General features: G+C 48.3%; 11 protein-coding genes across 11 annotated transcripts; 5 read left to right on the plus strand and 6 right to left on the minus strand.

Moving 5' to 3' along the window:
* Nucleotides 1-89: 89 nt before the first annotated feature.
* Nucleotides 90-1,109, plus strand: PENARI_c007G02752 (putative 3-hydroxyisobutyrate dehydrogenase; the record flags this gene model as incomplete). Its single annotated transcript, XM_022630808.1, has 2 exons — nucleotides 90-296; nucleotides 357-1,109. The coding sequence occupies 2 exons, from the start codon at nucleotides 90-92 to the stop codon at nucleotides 1,107-1,109; spliced, it is 960 nt and encodes a 319-aa protein (XP_022489161.1).
* A 462-nt stretch (nucleotides 1,110-1,571) lies between these two features.
* On the minus strand, nucleotides 1,572-3,610 carry PENARI_c007G09484 (aminotransferase-like domain-containing protein; the record flags this gene model as incomplete). Its single annotated transcript, XM_022631117.1, has 8 exons — nucleotides 1,572-1,835; nucleotides 1,889-2,710; nucleotides 2,763-2,839; nucleotides 2,901-3,086; nucleotides 3,143-3,185; nucleotides 3,264-3,295; nucleotides 3,348-3,384; nucleotides 3,458-3,610. The coding sequence occupies 8 exons, from the start codon at nucleotides 3,608-3,610 to the stop codon at nucleotides 1,572-1,574; spliced, it is 1,614 nt and encodes a 537-aa protein (XP_022489411.1).
* A 777-nt stretch (nucleotides 3,611-4,387) lies between these two features.
* On the minus strand, nucleotides 4,388-6,160 carry PENARI_c007G04260 (uncharacterized protein; the record flags this gene model as incomplete). Its single annotated transcript, XM_022630878.1, has 1 exon — nucleotides 4,388-6,160. The coding sequence occupies one exon, from the start codon at nucleotides 6,158-6,160 to the stop codon at nucleotides 4,388-4,390; it is 1,773 nt and encodes a 590-aa protein (XP_022488941.1).
* A 434-nt stretch (nucleotides 6,161-6,594) lies between these two features.
* Nucleotides 6,595-7,634, plus strand: PENARI_c007G07559 (uncharacterized protein; the record flags this gene model as incomplete). Its single annotated transcript, XM_022631033.1, has 4 exons — nucleotides 6,595-6,835; nucleotides 6,891-6,918; nucleotides 6,973-7,507; nucleotides 7,560-7,634. 4 exons carry the CDS (start codon nucleotides 6,595-6,597, stop codon nucleotides 7,632-7,634), a joined length of 879 nt encoding a protein of 292 aa, XP_022489419.1.
* Nucleotides 7,635-8,389: 755 nt separating this feature from the next.
* PENARI_c007G07390 (uncharacterized protein) lies at nucleotides 8,390-9,324 on the minus strand (the record flags this gene model as incomplete). The annotated part of the gene is made up of 4 exons (XM_022631027.1): nucleotides 8,390-8,573; nucleotides 8,636-8,718; nucleotides 8,767-8,970; nucleotides 9,043-9,324. 4 exons carry the CDS (start codon nucleotides 9,322-9,324, stop codon nucleotides 8,390-8,392), a joined length of 753 nt encoding a protein of 250 aa, XP_022489150.1.
* Nucleotides 9,325-9,976: 652 nt separating this feature from the next.
* PENARI_c007G03426 (uncharacterized protein) lies at nucleotides 9,977-13,334 on the plus strand (the record flags this gene model as incomplete). Its single annotated transcript, XM_022630842.1, has 2 exons — nucleotides 9,977-10,938; nucleotides 12,482-13,334. The coding sequence occupies 2 exons, from the start codon at nucleotides 9,977-9,979 to the stop codon at nucleotides 13,332-13,334; spliced, it is 1,815 nt and encodes a 604-aa protein (XP_022489430.1).
* Nucleotides 13,335-14,013: 679 nt separating this feature from the next.
* Nucleotides 14,014-14,296, minus strand: PENARI_c007G02977 (uncharacterized protein; the record flags this gene model as incomplete). Its single annotated transcript, XM_022630820.1, has 2 exons — nucleotides 14,014-14,018; nucleotides 14,080-14,296. 2 exons carry the CDS (start codon nucleotides 14,294-14,296, stop codon nucleotides 14,014-14,016), a joined length of 222 nt encoding a protein of 73 aa, XP_022489285.1.
* Nucleotides 14,297-15,014: 718 nt separating this feature from the next.
* Nucleotides 15,015-15,422, minus strand: PENARI_c007G06761 (uncharacterized protein; the record flags this gene model as incomplete). Its single annotated transcript, XM_022631002.1, has 2 exons — nucleotides 15,015-15,191; nucleotides 15,303-15,422. 2 exons carry the CDS (start codon nucleotides 15,420-15,422, stop codon nucleotides 15,015-15,017), a joined length of 297 nt encoding a protein of 98 aa, XP_022489172.1.
* Nucleotides 15,423-15,742: 320 nt separating this feature from the next.
* Nucleotides 15,743-17,237, minus strand: PENARI_c007G02695 (putative peroxisomal 3-ketoacyl-coA thiolase (Kat1); the record flags this gene model as incomplete). The annotated part of the gene is made up of 5 exons (XM_022630805.1): nucleotides 15,743-15,781; nucleotides 15,840-16,016; nucleotides 16,081-16,929; nucleotides 16,986-17,081; nucleotides 17,139-17,237. The coding sequence occupies 5 exons, from the start codon at nucleotides 17,235-17,237 to the stop codon at nucleotides 15,743-15,745; spliced, it is 1,260 nt and encodes a 419-aa protein (XP_022489060.1).
* Nucleotides 17,238-18,024: 787 nt separating this feature from the next.
* PENARI_c007G11005 (putative bifunctional fatty acid transporter/acyl-CoA synthetase (FAT1)) lies at nucleotides 18,025-20,170 on the plus strand (the record flags this gene model as incomplete). Its single annotated transcript, XM_022631197.1, has 5 exons — nucleotides 18,025-18,310; nucleotides 18,372-18,527; nucleotides 18,594-19,740; nucleotides 19,802-19,945; nucleotides 19,999-20,170. The coding sequence occupies 5 exons, from the start codon at nucleotides 18,025-18,027 to the stop codon at nucleotides 20,168-20,170; spliced, it is 1,905 nt and encodes a 634-aa protein (XP_022489186.1).
* Nucleotides 20,171-20,548: 378 nt separating this feature from the next.
* PENARI_c007G02027 (putative autophagy protein (Atg22)) lies at nucleotides 20,549-22,428 on the plus strand (the record flags this gene model as incomplete). The annotated part of the gene is made up of 6 exons (XM_022630763.1): nucleotides 20,549-20,697; nucleotides 20,749-20,783; nucleotides 20,852-21,607; nucleotides 21,671-21,795; nucleotides 21,847-22,008; nucleotides 22,075-22,428. The coding sequence occupies 6 exons, from the start codon at nucleotides 20,549-20,551 to the stop codon at nucleotides 22,426-22,428; spliced, it is 1,581 nt and encodes a 526-aa protein (XP_022488950.1).
* Between the last annotated feature and the right edge of the window lie 494 nt (nucleotides 22,429-22,922).

Consider the following 22,922-nt stretch of genomic DNA (forward strand, 5'->3'; position numbering starts at 1 on the left):
CATATATATACCTTGTGGATGGATGTGTCAATTCTTTCGCTTGATATCTTTCTGTCAACAAGGAAGCATTGGTTATCGGACAACCTACAATGGCAGCTGCAGATTTCGGCAAAGTTGGCTTCATCGGGCTTGGAGCCATGGGAAAGCCCATGGCCCAACAGCTAGCAACAAAGCTGCCAGAGCAATCGCGCATCTATGTTTTTGATGTAATTGAAGACGCTGTGCATGATTTTGCTGCTCAATTTCCTGGCAAAGTCTTTCCTGAAGGATCAGCCAAAGATGTCGCTATAAAATCGGTGAATCATTCGATTATATTATATTTTCACAAAGAAACATTTCGCTTATACCACATCTAGGACATCGTGATTTCAATGGTGCCTGAAGGAAACCATGTCAGGGAGGTATATCTTAATGATCAGACCGGGATTTGCACTTTCGATTTAGAGAAGCGAATCTTCATCGACTGCTCGACAATCGATATAGCAACTAGTCTGGAGGTAAAACAGCGAGTTACCGACCTACATCCCCAAGCCTCATTCTATGATGCACCAGTTAGCGGTGGGACTCTTGGTGCCCAGAAAGGCACTATTTCATTCTTTCTCGGATGCGAAAAGGATGACCCACATTTTCAATTTTTGTCGGAGCTTCTTAGCTTGATGGGCAAGAAGGCCATTGCCTGTGGAGGCCCATCTTTTGGACTAGCATCGAAGCTGTGCAATAATTACCTTTCCGGTTTAATCGCTATCGCCAGCTCTGAAGCTCTCAATATCGGTATCCGTGCGGGCTTAGACCCAAGAATTTTGTCAAGCGTTTTCGCGGCTGGAACAGCACAGAACAACATCTGCGATTCTTGGAATCCTTGTCCTGGTGTGGTAGCTGAAGCTCCATCAAGCAAGGACTATCAGGGCGGTTTTAAAGTTCAGTTGATGAAAAAGGACTTTTCTTTGGCAATGGATTTGGCTCATAGTGTCGGAGCTCGATTAGCTTTGGGGGAACGCGGACTGGAGACTTATGAAGGTGCTTCAGAAGACCCTAGATGCCGTGATCTCGACTCACGAGTTGTTTTTCGCTATCTTGGGGGCATCGAGAATTGGAGAAGGCGAGATTAGCACTAGAGTTTCGATACATACCATACACATTGCTGGGATGGTCACTCTTGTGAGTTTATTACTTCACACAGAAAGGCCTTCTTATTAGACATTCACTACTCCGTATGTACTGATTTGTTATATGAAGTCCCTCATCTTGAGTACTGTAGCTGCTTATACTAGTGAGAGGCAGTTACACAGGAAGGCTCGAAAACTACTACTAAAGATACGCAGAGATATAGATTGGTGTGTGAACTATCACCGCCTAGCAGTACATTTTACAGAGTAACCTTGTGTTCACGTCATATACATGAGCGAGAAAAGCGGTTTTCAATTGAATTTTGGATTCTTTTTTTTTTTGTATAAAGTATGGAAATGAAATACTAGTAGTTGCCCATCCATAAGGCTTCCAGTTGAGTGAAGCAAGCAGAGTCATTAGCAAAATCAGAATATGATCGTTGAAAAAGGTTCAATAGGACAGCCTCAGAGGCTTATATGAAATTGAACCCTCAGAACATCTGAAAATCGGCGAATAGCTTCGACCATCTTTTCTGGTGAGGCAGCAGCAAACGTCGCACGGAAAAACATACGGTTCTCCTGCTGGGCAGAATTTGCCTTAAACCAGCTGCCACGAGACAGAAGGACCTGGTTCTGGACGGCAGACAGGAAAATCTCTTCTTCAATAGAGTCATGGTCGCCTTTCAAGGCCATGCCAGGGTGCTTTCGCCATTCAATCTCGATCCAACACTAGATTTGCATCAGATATGATCGACTAGGAAAAGGTAGAATTATTGACTTACAAACATTCCGGCTGCAGGGACTTTCCAACGAGCAACCTCTTTCGGCAAGAATTTTTCAAAAGCATGAATCATTACATCCCTCCTTCTGCTGTACTCTATTCGGAGGTTGATCAGCCAATCAATATATCCGGCATGGCCCCAGTATTCGTCGAGGAGCTTGAACAGAGCGAGTTGGGAGATTCCGCTTGGGTGTTGCGAGGACACCTCAAAATTGCGAGCAAATCGATCCACGAGTTGTTGAGAAGCCACAATCCATCCGGTTCGTGCGCCAGGGGAAATGACTTTAGAGAACGATTCCATGCGGAGCACACGGCCGTCCGAATCTAGACTGAGGAATGATGGAACAAGAGACGCCAAAAATTCTCCTCGAGAAACTTCAGACGCCGGCTCAGTACCTCTTGAACAGTAGGCCTGCATTTGGAGGAAGTAGTAAGGCTCATCCTCCACGATAAAGAGGTCATGCTTTTGCGCCACTTTATAGATAGCCTCTCGTCGAGCCAGAGGCATAGTGGCGCCGGTGGGATTTTGCCCTGTTGGGATCAGATAGAGCAGAAACGGTTTGCGTGCACCACGGGTCTGATAATTCCAGTTGTTCAGACTATCATCTAGGGCCTCTGGCACCAAACCATAATCATCCATTTCCACACCGAGGACTCGGAGGCCAAGGGGCGTAGCTGTCTCAATGGCACTGGCGAATGTGTACTCCTCCGTGATGATGAAATCCCCCTTTTCGCAGAGGATGCGAAGTGTTGTGTCCCACGCATACGTGCTGCCCGCTGTTAGACAACATTGCCAGTCAGAGTAAGGAGGATCGTGAATAATCTGCTTAGATTAACTTGAGGAAATCAGAAAAATAACCAGAATAGGTTCATACCTCTGTATGCTCGGTGACAAAGCGCATTAGCTGCGCAGAACCAGTAGCCTGTCCATAGTTAAGCGCAATCTCGAGATCTAAGAGCGAGTTTTGGTTATTATTTGGGCCAAAAGAAAGGCTTCGAATAGGGTTATGAACCGTAAACACTTTTGCCCTCTCGAATATCCGATTTCCCCGCTCTCAGTACGCTATCCATGTTTTCCATGGACTTTCCCATATTCACATGCCGTTTGGAAAGGGCTTCACGACTGGGCACCTGAAGCTGTAGATTCTCAAATGGAAAATATTCAGGAGATGGAAGGCCGCCACATAACGAAATCAGATCTAATACAAAATGTCAGTTTGTCCTGATAGAGAAAAAGTTTCGCAAAGCGTTGTACCGGGATCCTTCAAGAACATCGCTGCTGCCTTCAAAGTGGACGGCTATTAAATCAACGAGAGTCAGTCTCACAGATCAGGTTCAAGCGACACTATTGCGCTCTGTCTACATATCGTTCATACCTGGCGACGCTTGGCCTCGGTTGATAGGCGGTCTAGTCTTCATGGTCAGCATGAGGCGGGTAGAACAGAAATAACAGAGCTGACGATTGAAACATTTAGCACGGGGCTTATGGTAGCAGTTCTGTAAAATGATGCATCTTAATTAGCTCATTCTGTCCGGATTCCATTTCGTTGAAAAATGATGTTTATCATACCGGACTTTTGAACATATCACTGCTGCAAGCAGGCGCGACACTTGTAGGCATAACGTCACTTCTTGCCCGCAGGTCGAAAGCATTTTCTACAGTCAACTTGAATGCGTCATCAGCACCTCTAATGCGGTCATCAAAAGTAGGGACCGGAGACATGGTCGCAAAAACGCCTGAAAAATCACCGATCCTGTGTGCGGGTAAAAAGTTGGAATCAAATCCGACTAGACTTAACACAGACAAAGAAGAGGGATCCTCCAAAAGTTACGAACGGGACCATAAAATCGAAACCAACTAAGGATGATTTTTTATACCCCGTGTGAATGGTGGTCTCGCTAATACTCTGGGCCCGTCCTATCGCCAAGAAAAACTATGCTCAATTTACCCCAACGCTAGGCCCTAAAATGCCTCACCAATGAACAAGCCACCGAATTTGAGGTGCGAAACGGAAAGAGGAAGTATGGATGCGGATAGCCATTGCGGACTTAAAAATCTCCTTTAGCCTCTTGCAGACTTGCAACGTTCCTCGAGGTCGTTCGGAGTGCTTGTTTCACTCCGCAGCCTCAACACCCCGAATTTCCGTTTACATAAATTCATGTGATCTCACCCAATAACACATACGCATTTTGCATACATAGATTGGTAGTTCACCTACAGGGCGGATCGAAATTAGTTTCACCACTTTATTCTCTTTGATTCTTTCCAGAATCCTATTTCGAAACACGCCAGTCAGTATTTGGTTTAGCTTGTTTCGGAGTATGGCAATATACTGTAAAGGAAGTATCACACGATGACCATGGAGTAAATTGGCTGAATTACCCATACAGCCGATGCTTACAGTTCAGCGCCCTCACTTGGTCTCTTTAGGCACTTCCATGTCATTTTATGGGAGGAAAGATGCAAATGGAACTATTACTTAACTGGCCAATAAAAACGTTAGGTGACATGTTCCTTTTCCTCCTCTTTGGGAATCCTGACCCAAATGATAGTAATCAAAGCCGCCAACATTGCCCCTGAGAAACCAAACCACCAGATGGCACGCAGGCCGATGAGTCCAATATCCCCGCTTGGTCCTATGTCAACCTTCGTACCGATTGCCTCCGCGATGCTAGTCATGATGGCCGCTGAGAGGTTTTGCATCATCATTAGCAAACTCCCAGCGCTTCCTTGATATGATCTTGCGACGTTGCTCGTAATGAAAATTGAAGCAGCTGCAAATGCTAGATCGGGCCCGAAAGTCACCAACGCGACTCCTGGCATAGAGAGAGCCCAGTATGAGGTCCCTGGGGTTTGGGGCAGAAAGAATACAGGTCCGAGGGCATAAGCGAGCATTGACGCCACATAGATATAGTGTCCTGGAAAAATATGCAATGTCTGGCTAACTACCCAAGTAGCAAGAGCCCCGACAATGGCGTTAGGAAGCAGGTACAGTGCTACGGTCATAGGGCTGACGTGCTGGATTCGAAGCCAAAATTGCACGGCGTAGAATTGCCATGAGCCACTGTAACAGCCAAACCCCAGGAAATAGGCTAGCATCAGAGGCGTGAAACCTTTCGTCCTCCAAAGTCTTGTCGGAATCAGCGGCCGTCGGACTCTGCTTTCTATTATGAAGAATGTTACCAGCAGGACAATTCCCACTATCACCAGGGCGTATGTATATGGCGCCCATTTGGTGACTGATCCTTGAGTGAGACCAAACAGAAGCAGCACGCAACTGGTGATCGCTACACTGGCGCCCAAGTAATCAAATTGGCGGAGGCTTGGAGCTTCAATGCCAGCTGCGTCGGCGACAGGTCGAAGCGGAGGTACAGTAACAAAGGCGATAGCGCAACAAACAGCACAAATGACGGCATTTGAGCCAAATATCCATCTGAGGTCATTCGTTGCGCCCCCTTGTATGGCTCCTAGCCAATACCCAAAGGGAGAGGTAGCTGCCATCGCAGAAAACACCCGATTTTTGCGAAGCCCTGGCTTGTAAATTCTTCCCATAAGACTCATCGACCCGGACACGAGAACCCCAATGGCCAGACCTTGCATAGCGCGCACAATAAAGAATAGCACCATTCGTGAAGGGGTAATGGAAAAGAAACCAATTATGTGCCAGACCATCAGCCACGCGAAGGCGCCAACCATGAGAGGCTTGGGTGGCGCGAGGTCCATGATAGATCCTGAAACGACCAGTGCAAGACCGTTGGCGGTGGTGTATGACCCTATTAGCCAGGGAAGCTGGCTATTGTTAATGGCCAAGGCTTTTCTAAATTCGGCCTGGTTGACAGTCACATCTCCTAGAAGGAAAGCATAGATCATCAAGCTGGCTGAACAAATACCAACAAAGGCCAATTCAAAGGTAATGTTCCGCAGTTCGTACGGAACACCTTGGGACCTCTGTTGATCTACAGCACCTGATGCTTCAGACGCCGAGACCTCTAGGACTGGCTGATTTGGCATGGAAGTCAGATCTACTCTCGGGAATCCAGCTAAGTTATCTTGGGCTTGCTGCATGTCTCTGACGAAATCCCCGTGGATACTCTGCTGAGCTCCAGACAGCTTCGGAGACAAATCTTGCAAGGCGTGGCTAGCTTGGCAATAAGATGAGACAGGCTTTGTACCGAACGGGCAATGCACCTCTGTTTTGTCGTCATGCGATCGTGGCCAGACTTGTGGGCTTTGTATTCTCGCAGTGGTGGTATCATGGTTGTCCCAGAGCATTTTGAAAACCTCCCAGAACCTGACAAAAGAGATATTAAGAATATCCGGTAGTAAAACTTTATCAACGTTGGTTGGGACCAAAGTACCAGATGGCATTTAGACAGCGACGAGAAAGCAGGGACATTTCTCTATGTGATCACAATATCCGCAAGTAGATTCGGGATTCGAGATTTGGAGATGAGATTGGGGTATGTTGGGGTTCGTGGCGAGGTCTACTGGGGGCGGGGTGAGATAGATCGGAGTCGCTCCGACTCGTAGGGTGACGGGGTAAATAAGTGTTTATTGAACTCGGGGTGAATTGTATATGCCACCCCTAACGTCATTGACAATATTTAGGTCGATGTCAAGGCTGAGGGTACGGATAAAAGCTCTTCTGTTGCACTGAAACGGCTATCAGTCACCGAAAGAGGACAGAATTCCAAGTACGTTCCAAAATGTCGACGACTACTACTCTAGTCCAGCGCAAGCCCACTCCTACCCAGACTCAGAATGATGAGTCCAAGAGTGCCATCGAGCGACTATCGCATGGCGTGACTATTTCCGGGATCCCATCGTTTACTTCAATCGAAAAGAAGCGCCACTGGATGCTGGAGCATATGGCTGGTGCATTCCGAGTATTCGCCAGAAAAGGGTTCGCGGAAGGCCTTGCAGGACACATCAGCTTGAGAGATCCTGGTAAGCTCAAGGCAGGCCCTGATGGACTCGGCAATTGCTAATCGAATTTATTCAGAGCATGCGGACTGCTTTTGGACAAACCCGTAAGTAAGGTACAGTGTTACCTATCAGCTGCTTGCTAACAGAATATTGTGAAGATACGGGAAACACTTTGGCCTTATTAAAGTTTCAGACCTGATTCTTTTGAATGAAAATGGCGAGCCCGTCGGAGGCGCTACCCACCTTCCAGCCAACGCAGCAGGATTTGAGATTCATTCCCACTTGCATAAAAGGTACCCGCACGTCAATGCAGCATGCCACACGCACTCAAAGTACGGTAAGGCATATTCTGCATTCGGCAGGAGGTTGGAGATGATTAATCAGGATGCCTGTGATTTTTATGGGGATGCACATGCCGTCTATCCCGAATTTGGAGGTGTCGTGCTATCGGACGAGGAGGGTGCAAAACTAGCTGAATGCCTGGGGCCAAAGGGCAAGGCTCTCATCCTCCAGAATCACGGACTACTCACCGTTGGTCAAACCGTTGATGAAGCGACGTATCTTTATACGTTGATGGAACGATCCTGTGAAGTGCAACTCCTTGTAGATGCTGCAGCGGAGGGAAGTGGAAAGGCCAAGAAGTTCGCGAGTGACCAGGCTTGCGAGTTCACCTTCAAGGCCGTTAGCGATCCCGTGAGTCTAAAAATTCTCTGGTACAATGATCCCCGTTGCTAATGAAAAGTAGGAGGCCCTTTATTGCGCGTTCCAGCCCGATTACGAAATGGAGAAGGCACTAACCAACGGCGATTTCCTGGACTAGATGCTTAAATAGCATGGCTATGGTAGTTAGGTCTAGGGATGTCCTCAGGGCTTTGAGCAGAATTCTTGCTTTGGTCGCTCGTTTTAGTCCCAATTTGCAATTCTTATTCACAATATTGATCTAAGTTTCTATATTAGTAGACATAGATCAATCATGAAACGTCCGTAAGATACATTGGACGGAAATGCCGATTTTTTACATGAATGTACGGTAACATGAGTCTCCCCATCATGGAATTGGTTGACACATTTGTCCTATGTTGGACTGAGTTGCTTGAAGCTTGCGGGATCCCTTCAAGGCAGGCAACCTTAATTAACTTAAAAAACATTTCCTGGTTAATTGGATATTACTGAGAATATCTGTTCATTCTCGGAAAATTTGTGTGTAATATCCATTGTCTAGAGTGCCTGGTACTAAGTTGGTGACCATCTATTGTTCTGGGATAGCTTCTTGGTATCCGAACAGGCTTGTATTTCGAATCTTAGAGAACACTCAGTATAACCAGGTACAAGAGTGCCAACTGGATACCTACAGATGTATAAATGTGTAAAAAGCTTCCTTGAAGTTCTGGGGACTTTGAAGTAGAGTTACAAACTTATGACCAAATAACTTACTGTATACAATTCATGTTCTGGATCGTTGAATCATTAGTGAAGGGGTCTGCTATTCAGCTTAGCGAGATATTCGTCAATAGAAACAAAGAGGTAGAATAGAAAGACAATGTACTTCGAGTATCAAGTAGATCTATCTAAAAACTAGCAGCAGCGACCACCATCAACCTTCAAATCTATTCCTGTAATAAAGGAGGCATCGTCGCTCGACAGGAAGGCGCAGGCATTAGCGATATCGGCAGGCTGACAGAATCGGCCTAGAGGAATGCTCGACAGCCATGCTTCGCGGTTCTCCGGAGTGTCCTCTTTACCAAGGAAAAGATGGGTCCTGATTCGCCAAATGTCAGTTGTTACTGTAAGAAGTGCAGGGTTGGCTGGGAACTGTCATACATCCCGGTGCCTCCAACAACGGGGCAAACCGAGTTGAAACGAATGTTGTGGGGAGCAAACTCGACAGCAAGAGATTTTGTTGCCTGGCACGCATTAGGTACGTATTTTCTCAAGTGGCAGGGCAAACTTACCACTACTGCAGCTGCCTTAGACGCACTATACCAAGTCAATCCTGGTCGAGGTCGATCTGCAGCAGTAGATGCAATCTGAATGAAACTGCCCCCGCGGTTCTGCACTAGCATGGTTGGAATAATAACGCTTGTCGACAGAAGAATTGCCCTCGCGTTAACATCCATGCAGAGATCGAAGTCTGATTCTTGGACTTGCAGGGTAGGCTGAGAGGGAAAGTGGCATGAGAAAGACATCCAACGCAAAGAACGGGGCTATTCGCTGAGATCTATCATTACCTTGTTTTTATAACAGGCGCCCGCGTTGTTCACCACTACGTCAACACCTCCATAGGTTGAGATCGCCTTCTTCAAAATAGCCTCCCAGCCGAGACGCTTAGTGACATCGGCCTGGACCCATGAACATCCAAGTCGCTCGGCGACCTTCTTTGCATTTTCTCCAGACAAGTCAGCAATAACAACACGAGCTCCCTCTGCCACGAATCTGGTGGCAATTCCGGCGCCGTAACCCGATCCGGAGCCGGTGATGATTGTGACTTTCCCGCTCAGTTTAGTGGACATTGCTGAAGACTTGAATTTTTTTTGAAAGATGTAATGCCATATTTTCTGAGCCAGCCGAAAGTTAGTATCTTATATATTATTTGGAGTTGACTTTCTTTTCCATTCGTGAAGAATGACGAGTTGCCGCATTTCAGTTGGGGCATATTGCCGAGAAAAGTCATGTGGGGGAACGACAACTTCGGAGCGCGGGGAAGATTCCCATTCAACTCCAGATTCTCATATCACCCCACCGTTACTGCCCAGTCTAGGGGCCTGTCTATCTCACAATGCGAGCACGCGTGACGGTGCCCCCATGCAGGTATTGCAGCAGGAAATTCTCTCGCACGGAACATTTACTGCGACACGAACGGACCCGTATGAATCCCTCTCAATTTTTTTTACCTTTTCTGGCGGCAATTGAACATGTATTCACCTATTATCAGATACACGCGAAAGACCATTTCGTTGCTCGTGTGGGCAATGCTTCACAAGAGGGTGGGTTCCCCTTGGTTGCGCCTGACAAGCCTTCCTGACAACCTCCAGTGACTTGCTATTACGACATACCAGAAAGGCAGATGAAGCAGAACACCATGTCCCCTTATCTCCCCATGTAGCGAACTCAAATGTCCAAGAGGTTCAGTCCGACAATTCTCTTACCTACCTCCCGTCCGGAATGCCGACCGATCAACAAGATGATCCGTCGCAGCAGCGCCCTGCGTCCCAGAACGCGGAGCAATCTGTAGTACAGCTTGCTCTGTCAACCCCAACGATCGGCCTAGGGGCGGAGAATCACAATGATAACCTGAACCAAATACAATCAGGCCCACTTGATGTTACTCAGCCTCTGCTACACCCTGAGATTCCGGACGACCTTGATATCCTTTGGGGAGACTCAGAGCTGGGCCTGGACCCAAGTGCACCGGCCTTTCCGTTATGTTCTTTCTCATTCGCACAATATGGCATAAGCGATCCTTTCCAGTCCCTCCAGGCAGAACCCTTTCCCAGCTTTAATTCAACTGAGGGTCAACAAGGCCCTGGCCTCAACGAAGACCCACTTTCTCGCAATATGTCCAGACTTCCCTCACTTCAACCGGAAGATCAACCGCAACCTACACGATTCGGTCAAGGATCAAAGCTGTCCATGCCACAGATAAACCGCAGCGACTATGCTATGATTTCCAGCATGATACATGATCAAAAACATGTCTTACCGCCAACATTCCATTGGCCTTCCAGACACGCCCTGAGTCGCTATCTTGAGGGCTTCTTCAATGGGTTTTACGACCATCTGCCCTTTTTACATTTGCCTACTTTCGCATTGTCATCTTCGCCACTCATGCTAATATTGGCCATCTTTGCGATGGGCGCTCAATTTCGTTTTGAACGGGAAGAGGCAATCGAACTCTGGAAGGGCGCCAAGGCCTTGATCGATGACCACCTCCGACGTCGCGCAAACGATGTCAACGCGGCTGTCCACACACCTTTACAGCCATCCTTCTCACCTTCCCGGGCGGGCCAATCCGATACTATTGACAAATCGAATGTTGAACCCCTGATGAGCCTTGAAACAATACAGGCAATCATTATTGTCTTGTCATTTGCCACGTGGAACCACAAATCGCTGCTACGAGATGCGTATACCCTGGCAACAGAACTTTCATTTTCTCTACGACAAGGAGATTTTCTATCTGAAACGAGACAACCCAAAGAATTGACCTGGGAAAAATGGATCGAGAGGGAAGGGAGGCGACGCACAATACTGGTGTCTTACTTTCTACTCAACCTACATTCTGTCACGTATAATATTCCTCCGCGATTGGTGACGAGTGAGATCCGGTCTCTCAATATGCCATTCCCGGAGGAGCAGTGGCGAGCGGGGAGCAGTGAAGAGTGGAGACTCATGCATCGCGATAACCCGTGGCCAGAAATCTCTATCGGCAGCTGCTTCGATGCATTATTCTCCTCGAATGAATATTCCCCACCCGAAGTTTACCACACCAGTTGGTCTTCATTTGGGAACATCACTCTGGTACATAGCCTTTTTCAACAAGTCTACATCTCTAGGGAGCTTTGCCCTTCTTTTCTCACCCAAGGAAATGGCCACGGCCCTGCAGCCCACGCCCTATCTCATACCGCCATATCTGTTCTCGAAACCGCGTTACGGAGATGGCAATTGACCTGGGAATCTTCGAAAGAATCATCAGTCCATTCTTCTTCACTTAATGGCCCCCTAGCCTTCAATTCCACGGCGATCTTTCGCATTGCATATATTCGATTGCACTTCAACATCGGTCCGTTCCGTCAGTTGCAAACCCATGATGCGACGGCGATTGCTGAGGCCTTTCGGATGGCTCCTCACCCGACCCGATCGCCGGAAGTCAATAGGGCAGTACTGCAGAGCGTCCATTCGCTCAGTATACTGATCCGTGAAGGAATTGAGTTTGTCTCGAGGACCCAAACACTAACCTGGTCCATCGTCCATAGCCTCTGCAATCTTGAATGCGCCATCTTCCTAAGTAAATGGATAGAGACTATCCAGGGCGCGCAAGATCTCCATTCGGAGGAAAGGCGACTGATGAGCACTGTTGAAAGTATCATTGCTGAAACAAAGCTCATTCATTCCGTACGCAACGCTCCTAATGAGACCATGCGTAGAAAACAATTATCAGTGGCGGTCATTCAATTGCTGGTCGAGACGCTCAAAGGAACTCACGTTTTTGAGCTGGCTGATACCTTTTATACAAGTCTGAAGCTTTACGCCAATATGATTAATTCAAGTTAAGGCGAACTGGCACTAATGTAAAGAAATTCCCAGGCAGACTAGCCAATGGTATTCCATTGACGTGCCATCTTCCAAATTCGTGTCCCGTTGTTGCCAAGAATGCCAATGATAGTGGAGCACTTTAAGTGTCGGGGTAGATTCATGATTCATCCCCAATGCTCCACTTAGCCCTCATTGGCCGCCAAGTTTCATAAGGCGTAGGGCGTGCATATGAAGTACATCTTCCCACCGAGACTCATACCTTGAGTCTATCCCCGTTATCGCTTCTTCAAACCCATTTTCTTCAATGGAAAATATGGGCACCTTGCCTCACATTGTGTGCCTCGAAGAGTGCCACTGTCCCATCCCGAAGTTTCCTTTTCCACATACATATCGTGGCTATACCTCGTCAACCAGAGAGGACGTTGCAACCCGACTCCAAAATGCCGACATTGCGATTACGACCATTATTTTAATTACATGCGAGGTGCTGGACCAGTGTCCCCGTTTGAAATGCGTCTACGCGATGGCGACCGGGACTGAATGGGTGGATCTTGAGGGATTTCGCAAACGCGGCGTCACGGTCGTCAGGGCACCCCAGTCCAACGTGGATGCCGTGAGCGAGCATGCAATCGCGTTATATTTCGCATCGCGACGAAAAATCGTTGAAATGCACAACCGATGCATGAGCACAGACGAATACGCGGAGCAGGGGACGTTGACGCATCATTTTCCTGCTCCGCCGCCTTCGTGTTCGTCCGAGACCCTGGCGATCATCGGCTACGGATTTCTCGGGAAAAAAGTCGAGAAATTAGCCAGGGCGCTCGGCATGACGGTCGTGATCGCAGATCGCAAAGGCTCCCAAGATTTAAGAGAAGGGCGCGTGGATTTTGAGACCGCTCTGAAGCGGGCTTCAGTGGCTATCGTGACTATTGCGAAAACTCGCGACACGATTGATCTTATTGACGAGAAAGAGTTGCGGATGATGCGGAGCGATGCCATCTTGATCAATGTATCTCGAGGCGGCATTATAAATGAGAAGGCACTGATTTCTGCTCTTCGTCAAGGCGAGATTGGAGGCGCTGCCACGGATGTTTTTGGAAAGGAACCGCCGGCACGAAACACATCGCTATTGTGTGAGGATATCCCGAACCTCACCGTTTCGCCACACCTGGCATGGTTCTCTGGCCAAACTATTCAGAATCTACAAGATCTTCTCGTTAGAGGTTTAGATGCCTATGTTAGAGGATCCCCCATAAATACTGTCTAGTCATAAAAGTGCGATGCTATGGTCATTGGCATATAATGAAGACTTGCGAAAATTTAAAGTTCCCTTGTTAAATTGAGCATTAACCATTCCATTCGCAAATTCTACGTTTTGATGAATGACGAGAAAACTCGCGTTGAGAACATGCGTAACCATTAGAGATATTTTGATTCGAGCATTTCCGGTCAAAAGATATTCTGAAATCGAGTATGAAATGGGGGTACGGTCGGGGTAATTTGGTAATTTGAGACCCACCACCAAAGATGACCTAGAAGTACGTTAAATCAGACCCACGCCCACGCCCGAAGTGCTTGAAAAGCCGCCAGTAGCAGTATCTACATAAATTCTCTCTCATGACTAAAACATTACACTGGACAACTTTAGAGAACACCCTCCATGGAAATATTTGTGAAAACATTACAATAACAGAAACCCACTCCAAGGTACGACCTGCTATCTTGTATCTCCGTCTATTCTCTCTTATACTCTCCATTTTCAATCATTTCCTTGATGGTGCGCTCCGTAACTTTCGTCGCTTCAATCCCAGCCGGTACTCCACAGTAGATAGTGGCCTGAAGAACAGCTTCACTGATCTCCTTTTCCGTCAACCCATTGTTAATTGCGCCCCTTGTGTGGACTGCAAGTTCCGGCCACGCCTTCAAAGCAATCAACATACCAATATCTATCCTTTCAGTCAGCCAACCTCGTGGTGGAAACAAGAAAGATGATCATCATTCATATGACTTACTCAGAAGACTTCGCTGGGATCGTTCTAAGCCGGGTCTTGTCCACACATGACCCCAACACCACTCTGTTACGAGCTGCTGACCAGGCTTTGCGAAGTCACTGGAGCCATTCGAGAGAGATCTATCGACATAGGAATTTCCAACGACCTCTCGGCGGACTTTAAGCCCTTCTTCGAATAGAACCTCGTGAAGTTTCTGCAACGGGGCGTCTGTGCTCATGGTGATGTGATAGCCAGGAGTTCAGTTGAAAGTTAAATAGGGATATTACGTTGTACCGGGCAAAGGCAAGGTTATAAATTAATAGCAGCATCGGAAAAAGGCACATTGCGTGGCTCACTTCCCCAGTAAGTCTAATCTTCCAATTTACTCCAACCCCAAAGTGCCAAAGTGGATCAAAAGCCAACCGTTGGGGGAAGGTTTGGGGGACCTGGAATTTGAGGAAGGCAGCCGTGGAATATCGTTACCCCTTCCATGGATTTTGCACGGGAAAAAGTCGATCTACGTGTATGAACAGAATTTGTACTCAGGGTTCGATGTTGGCTAACTATGGGACAGTATCTCTGTAACCTGTTGGCCTCACTCCGCATGTCATTCGGTGCCCAAACTGCTACTCAAGGCAGATGCGCATATGGATCGAGTTGGGGTATGGTGGGCAGGTTGGACGAGGAGTAGCCCGGAAGGGGTTGTGCGGGCATATCTGAAGGATTGAGTAGATAGTTCGCGTCTTGGTCTTGCTAAGGTTGGGCCACATTAGGGTTAGGCAAGAGAGTGGAAAAGTATGCCTGGTCGCTCTTATTGATCTTGGCCGTGACCTAGCTGAACAAAGACGAAGCGGAGCTCTAAAGATCCTTTAAGGCCTCTTTGTATTCACCTCGAGGCATTTGGTCCTAGGTGGTCGCTATTTCTAAGCCATCTTTTAATGTACGGTTTTCACCCTTCAACTAGCGACACTCGGACGTAAGCTAGCGGACTTTCGCGGACAACTAGGCTTTTTCCGCGACAACTGCTGATGGCCCTCCTCTAGGCGAGCGGCGCGCTGCTGATCGTCATCTTCCGCTGCTTTAAGTAACTTGATGTAGTCAACATGATCGGCCGGGTGAATGGCATGTGCCTTCTTTGTATTGAATGTATATGTGAGCCAACCACCAACTCAGGAAGGACGATTTGACTGGCTTATTAAGGTCTGTCAGAACTAGACTTCCCGTGGGACAGGGTTGGATCGCACGGCGCCAGTCGCCGGCAGGTTTAGCACGGCGCGTTTGGCAGATGCTTCGGCTTCTGGCTTTCGAGCCCTTGTGGGTGCTTGCGTGGCAGGATTGCGCGAGGCGGTTGGCATTTTGGGCATATTGGCCGATGACTTGACGAATGTCGCAAAAGAAACAAGAGAAATGCACCACACAGAAGAGAAAGAAAAAAGGTTGGGGCCACATCAGCTGGGGCGGGTAAAAGAAGACTTAAATCCAGTGGCAGCGTGAAAATAACTAAATTGGTTTACGCAGTCTAATATAAAGACTTGAAACAAGTAAATTAAGAATGCTTTGCTGAAGTGCAAACTCAACAACGGTTTTGTCAAATCGCTTTGCGATGAAGGAAAATATTGTATATATACACTGTCAACATATATCTTCACTTTCAAAATAGACAAAAGAAAGGCACATTGGTTGCTTAGTGCTCGGAAACGAAGATACCGGCCATACCCATGCCCTATTTGAGTGATTAGTATATCCTAAAGGCAGATTCACAAGAAGGTAGAGCAACTCACAGTTCCAACACACATGGAGGTCACGGCGACGCGCTTGTCCTGACGGCGCAGCTCGGAAAGAGCAGTAACGACCTGGCGGGCACCGGTAGCACCGAGGGGGTGGCCGAAGGCAATGGCACCACCACGGGGGTTAACCTTGGACTCATCCAAGCCGAGCTTGCTGACACAGTAGACACCCTATAGTAAACCAGAATTAGCCACGCACAGCGATAACCAATCACAAAAAACAAGGCCAACATACCATGGAAGCAAAAGCCTCGTTAATCTCAAAGATATCAACATCATCCTTGCCCAAGTTGAACTTGCCCAAAATCTTAGGAATAGCAAGCGAAGGCCCAATACCCATGATCCGCGGCTCAAGACCAGAAACAGTCGCACCACAGAACTTAGCAACAATAGGCTGTCCAAGCTCCAGCGCACGCGACCGCTTCATAAGCACCAATGCAGCAGCACCGTCAGTAATCTGACTAGCATTACCACCGGTAGTAGCACTAGGCGTCCACTGCGGGAACGCAGCGCGAACCTTGCCCAGCGACTCAGCGGTGGTACCATAACGAATGCCATCATCACGATCAACAATAATATCCTTAACCTCGCCAGTCTTAGGATCCTTAATCTGAGTCTTGACAGGCACGATCTCATCATCGAGCCAGCCGGCCTTCTGCGCCCGCTCGGCCTTCTGGAAACTCTTCGCGGCGAAGGCGTCGTGCTGCGCGCGGTTGATGTTGAATTGAGATGCTACGTTCTCGGATGTTTGGCCCATGGGCTGAGAGTTCTGACTGGCGATTGGGTGCGCCGTGATACGGGCGGACATCTCTGGTGCGCCGCCGTCTTGGTTATTGCTCATGCTTTCGGCGCCGACGGCTACGCCGACGTCGATTGATCCTGCGGTAATTTGGTTCGCGATGTTTTGGATGGCCAACAGGCCGGATGAGCAGAACCGGTTCGCGATTGAAGCCGCTGCTGTTACCGGGAAACCGGCTGCTAGGACTGCTGAGCGGGCGACGTAGGCTGAGCCTGGGCAGAGGACGTTGCCGACACAGACATCTTCCACGAGGCTGGGGTCCAGCTTGGAGTTTTCGCGGACGCTCTGGGGGTTTTGTTAGATTTTGGGTATTTATATGCGGTTCATTGGGGTTAATGTACCGTGAGGAGGGAGACTAGGAGGTCATCCACGGTGGTATCTTTCAATCCACCCTTGCGGGCCTTGGTGAGAGGTGTACGGGCGAGGTAGGTGATGACCTGTGGTTCAATTGATTAATTGATGGATTTGTATTTGTTTCGTGGTTGATAGCATACAATATCATCGGGGTTCTTGGCCAGGAGCTTCTGGCGGGCAGAACCAGGAGCAGCCAGCTGGTTTGCGACAGAGCTCAAACGCTGTTGTGGTGAAGACATCTTGTATAGTTGTCAATAGGGGAAGTGAAGAGAAAATAAAAGACCGAATGCGCGACGATCATCATTTTAACCCGAGCTCAGATGAACCGCGGCTAGATCGTGACCGAGCCGAAAGGTGGGACAGGAACAACATTCGCTCCGAGGCCGGGATGGAGCCGATGGAACTGCCGGATTAACTCGGTCCGTGGTGTGTACCATACCGTATTGCTGTGTTCCTCGGTCGGCTTTCTGGGGTTGTGGTTGGTGGGTAGATTGTATCTGACATGTTTCAAGAACCCACTATCCCCTGCTGATCGCGTAATATAGCATGGATAGTGTGAGAGGGAAGTGTGACAGAGTGTTCTTTTGAATCGCATCTATGAAATATCGTACATGTCAATTTGACTAAAAGCGCAATAACTAGAATACCGGGGAGCTTACCCCAGAAACCAAGAAACAGCAAAACCGGGGAAGCCGCTGGGAAAGCCGAGAGATTTGAATACGGGGGATTTCCGTATCTAACGGGGTCTGACTGCCGTTCTGCCCACTGTCAGGTAAAAGTCTGTACGGCGCAGGCCTAGCGTCGTCACCAACGGCAGATCGAGTCAGACGAGCTTCCGTAGAGCAATCCCGAGGACTCTCCCAGCTGGTTATATCTGTCGCTCCAGCTTCCCAGCAATTTCGCAAACCCCAATCTTTCTATATGTGGGTTTGCGACACTCATTCTTTCCAGCGGACCTTGAACCATCGTTAATTGAGCCCCGCGAGACAACCGTGAAGAACAACTTGCGCCTGCCTCACTATCGCGATGGACGTGCTCTCTGAAATCGGCATGCCCACTGTTGCCTTGGCATCTGCCTTGTCCGTAGCTGCTGGTGCGTACCTCAATGCGAAACTCGCCATATCGACCGATCTGTCCCAAATTTCTGGCGATAAGGCGTTTGGGAAGCGCCTTGCGGAGCGCATTGCCAAGCTCGATGGCGCAACGACCATATACAAGATTATGGAGCGGGTGGTGGATGTTGAAGGCAAGGGTGCTTTGGATGCGCTCTGGTTTGAACATCAGACTTGGTCATACAGTCAATTGAAGGATTGTGAGTACTTTATGTCTGCCCACGAGTCGGAGTTTCATGGTTGCTAATATGGAGATTGCAGTGGTTGATAGAATGGCCGCTCTGTTGAAGACCCGTGGTATCAATCCCGGCGATACAGTTGGTGTCTTCACGACCAATTCACCGGAGATGGTCATCACCCTGTATGCGTTGTCAAAATTGGGTGCAGTATCAGCAATGATCAACACCAACCTCCGAGGTAACATACACCTCTCTACATCTGCATCTGAAAAGATCACGACACTAACCCACCAACCGAATCCAGACGACACATTCACCCACTGCCTCAACGTTTCAGGCTCCAAATCAATCATCTCAACTGCTGACTTATCGCAACACGTCCTCGTCGACATCCCCCACCTCACGATAAACTTAAACTCCTTCCCAGACGCCAAGACAAGTCCAGTAGAACTGATAACCCCCTCAACCCTCCAATCCCACTCCCCAACAGGCCTAAGCGCAGCAAAGCGTACACCCAAGGACCTAGCCGTCCTAATCTACACCTCAGGAACAACAGGAAAACCCAAAGCCTGCGCAATCCACAACATGCTCACGATGGTAACCTCAACGCCCCTCTCACGGGATGCAAACAACCCAACAAAATACTACCCTTTACGCGTCTACTCCTCTCTTCCCCTCTTCCACGGCACAGCCTTCTTCACGGGGATCTGCGGCGCAGTCGGGAACGCAGGAACACTCTGTCTCCGACGGAAATTCTCTGCGTCCCAGTTCTGGAAGGATGTGCATGATTCGCGCGCTACGCGTATCCTCTACATCGGCGAATTGTGTCGCTATCTACTCGCTACCCCGGCCTCACCGTATGACCAGGACCACAACTGCATCGTTGCAGCGGGCAACGGGCTCCGCGGTGAGATCTGGGAGAAATTCCGGGAGCGGTTTAACGTCCCTGAGATCCGGGAGTTTTATCGGAGTACCGAGGGTGTGGCGAAATTCGATAACCATGGTGTTGGCGCGTGGGGAGCGGGCAAGGTTGGCTTTTCGGGGCCTATTCGGAGGTATTTGGAGGATGATACTTTTATTGTAAAGTATGATACGGATAAGGAAGTTCCGTATCGGGATCCGACTACTGGGTTCTGTGTCAGGGCTGGGCTGGGCCAGGAGGGTGAGGCTATTGGGCGGGTTAGGGATCGGGGATTGTTGATTGAGTATCTTGGGAATGAGGCTGCTACTGAGGAGAAGCTTCTCCGGGATGTTTTTCAGAAGGGGGATCTGTTTCAGCGGACTGGGGATTTGGTTGTTCAGGACTCAGATGGTTGGGTGAGGTTCCAGGATCGGGTTGGGGATACTTTCCGGTGGAAGGGGGAAAATGTTAGCGCTGGCGAGATTCGGGATCATATTTGTCGTATTGGGGGGGTTCATGATGCTGTTGTTTATGGTGTTAAGTTGGCTGGGTATGTTTTGTTCACTGGTGTTTTGTTGATGGGGTTCCGTGCTGATCTGGTTTCTGTTTAGGTATGATGGCCAGGCTGGTGCTGCTGGTATCACACTTGAATCGCCAGCTGCTGAGGTTGAGTTGATGTCCAACTTGTATGCCGAGCTGAAGAAGAAGGGTGTTCCTTCTTACGCTCTTCCTCGACTTGTTCGCCTTACTGAGAAGTAAGTATTGTCATCGGTGCTGATTGAGCTGTGTGCTAATCATTCGTCTGTAGGGTTGCCACAGGCGTCACTTTCAAGCAGGCCAAAGGCGATCTGGTAAAGAAGGGCTGGGACCCTCTCAAAGACTGGGGAGGCGACATCCTCTACTGGCTGGACGGAGAAAAGTACAAGAAACTGGAGACGCAGAGTTGGTCGGAGATCGAAAGTGGCAAGGCCAAGCTGTGAGATCGTTATAGAGCATCGAAGCCCTGCATTGTACATAACATAACTATTGGCACATTGTGGCCTGATATCCCAGGACCCATAACTTTAGTGCAAGCCGGAAGAGTTAAGCGACACACGCCACCAAATTAGAAGTCGAATCAAATCCATAGATTGACAAGCATTCAAGCTCCAACTAGGCCCGAGCAGACCTAGCGGGATGTGGAAAATCCAGTTTACCTTTGCGATCGGCGCTCTCATTCCAACGCGACTGGCTCCCCCTGGATGAGGGTTTTGGCACGCGGGGCCTCAACACGGCCTGGCTTATTTAGATCGCGCCGTCCCGCTTGATGTTCTTTTTCTTTTTCGTTCTCTTTTCTGTATTCCCCAACCTCTATAGTCATGGGTCAGGATCAGCACAAAGACCCTGGCCTCTCCACAGCGGAGGTGGACCGAGAAGGACATCCCGACACGATCGACCATCCAACAGCCCCAGACCAATTCGACGAGCGATACCGCACAACCCGCCTGGAAATCTGGGCTTATTACGCGTGCGTAGATCGTTGAATTGACCCTGTGCGCAAACTAAACCACAACTGTAGCTATTACATTGGGAACAACGGGTTATCACTATTCAGTTGGTCTATCTTGTCTTCGATCTGCATTTAACCGAAATGTAAACCGGAGAACTAACCTGCATCTTAGACTTCGCACCAACTGCATTCCAAAACCTCCTATACCAAGCCGCGCCATATGACGGCCTCCTCCAATTCGCCGGCCGGCAACGCTCAATAAACAGCATCGTCCTCCTCTCAAACGGAATCTCCTTCGCCATCCAAGTCGTGGTATTCCTAGTAATAGGCAGTTTCGCCGATTTCGGCTACTGGCGCCCAAACATCCTGATCGGATTATCGATCATCGCTTACGCCATCGGGTTTGGCTGGTTGGGCGTACACACGTCGGATAAATGGCATGTCGCGGTCGGACTGTATATGGTCGGATTGATCGCATACCAGACCACACTCACCTTCTGGACCGCTGCGTTCCCTAGTCTGGCGCGGAATACGTTGGAGCTTAAGGAGAAGGCGGATGCGTATTCTGCGGGCAGGATTTCCCGTGAGGAATATGATTATGCGGATACGATGATGCGCAGTAAACTTGCCAATGTGGCGTTTTATGTGCAGTCTGTTGCGGAGATTTTTATTTTGGCGGTTATTGTGGGCATTATGTTTGGGTTGAGGGTTAATGATAGTGAAGCTAATAATAACTGGGGACTGAGTGTGTTGATTGCTTTTGTGTCGGGTGTTTGGTTGCTTGTTTCGATTCCGTGGTTTGTGCTGGAGAAACGGCGACCTGGTCAGGATTCCGGGAAGCGGTCGATTCTTGTCGCGGGCTTGTGGCAATTGTGGCATGCTATGAAGCAGATTTGGCATCTGAAGCAGAGTTTGCTATATCTCATTGGTAGGTTTGCTCAGGTGGATGTGAACCTCTCGTTATTGGCGGCTGACTCTTGTTCTAATGCAGGTTATTTCCTTCTTGGAGATTCACTGAACACGACTGTGACTGTTATTGCGACTCTGCAGAATAGCATTGTCGCTTATAATACCTTGCAACTGACATATCTTCTTATTGTCGGTATTGCTGCACAGGTAAGCCTCAGTCCCTGACAAATGACATCAAAATCTAACAAACATACCTAGGCCGTTGGCATCTATGTATTCTGGTGGATCCAGCAACGCTTCAAACTTGGAACAAAAACAATGTTTAACACCATCGCCGTTGGAATCATCCTACTAGACGGCTGGGGCATGATCGGCATCTGGACAGACAAGTTTGGCTTCCACAACGCATGGGAAGTCTGGGTACGTCCACCTCCACCTCAAATTCACAGCCCATTAAACAACCCCTAATTCTCGGCTTTTTTACAGGTCTACCAAACATTCTACGGTCTCTTCATCTGCCCCTGGTACAGCTACTCGCAAATCATGATCTCAGAAGTAACGCCGCGCGGCCACGAATTCCTATTCTTCAGTCTGTTCAGCATCATCGGCAAGACATCCTCCTTCATCGGACCCATCGTCTCAAGTGCGATCATTGACGCCAGTCCGACTGGCAATGCCTCGACGCCATTTTACTTTTTGTTTGCGTTGAGTCTTGTTAGCTTTTTGATTCTGTTTTGGGGTGTTGATTTGAAGAAGAGTCAGATTGAGCAGGAGCAGTTCTTGTTGGATAAGTTGAGGAGGTTGAATGGGAGTCAATCTTCTGATGATAGTGTGGCTTAGAATTCGGGTTGATTGTTTGATTGTATATCTTGCTTTCAATTGGGCTTTGTTTGGACTTGAGGTTCCAATTCGTATATACTTCAATTACATTTTGTATAGCAAATCGACTGCTATATAAATATTTTGTCTAAAATTCTAAAAATCTACGAAGATTTTGTTTATTAGATCTTTAGAATACGTAGACGACTCTTTTTATGTACCAGTATATTATAGCGAGCAAGTATGATATTGCCGGATACGTGCGCCACTCCGCCAGACTACGATGCTGTCTCAGGATTTGATAGATTTACTATTAAAGCACTGTATATTCCTAATTTACACTGGTCCCACCCTGCCGCAGTTTTTCATTTCGGTCTTATAAACTCGGTCTCTGAGGCGAAGTATCTCGGCACCGAAAAAGCTAAAATCTGACATGTTCGGTCCCGAACATTGAATATTTAAACCAATGCGCGATGAACATTTTCCTAGCAATTGATCATTAGATTTTTTTCAAA

The sequence above is a fragment of the Penicillium arizonense genome, assembly GCF_001773325.1.
Source record: "Penicillium arizonense strain CBS 141311 chromosome Unknown PENARI_contig007, whole genome shotgun sequence".
NCBI classification, from domain to species: domain Eukaryota; kingdom Fungi; phylum Ascomycota; class Eurotiomycetes; order Eurotiales; family Aspergillaceae; genus Penicillium; species Penicillium arizonense.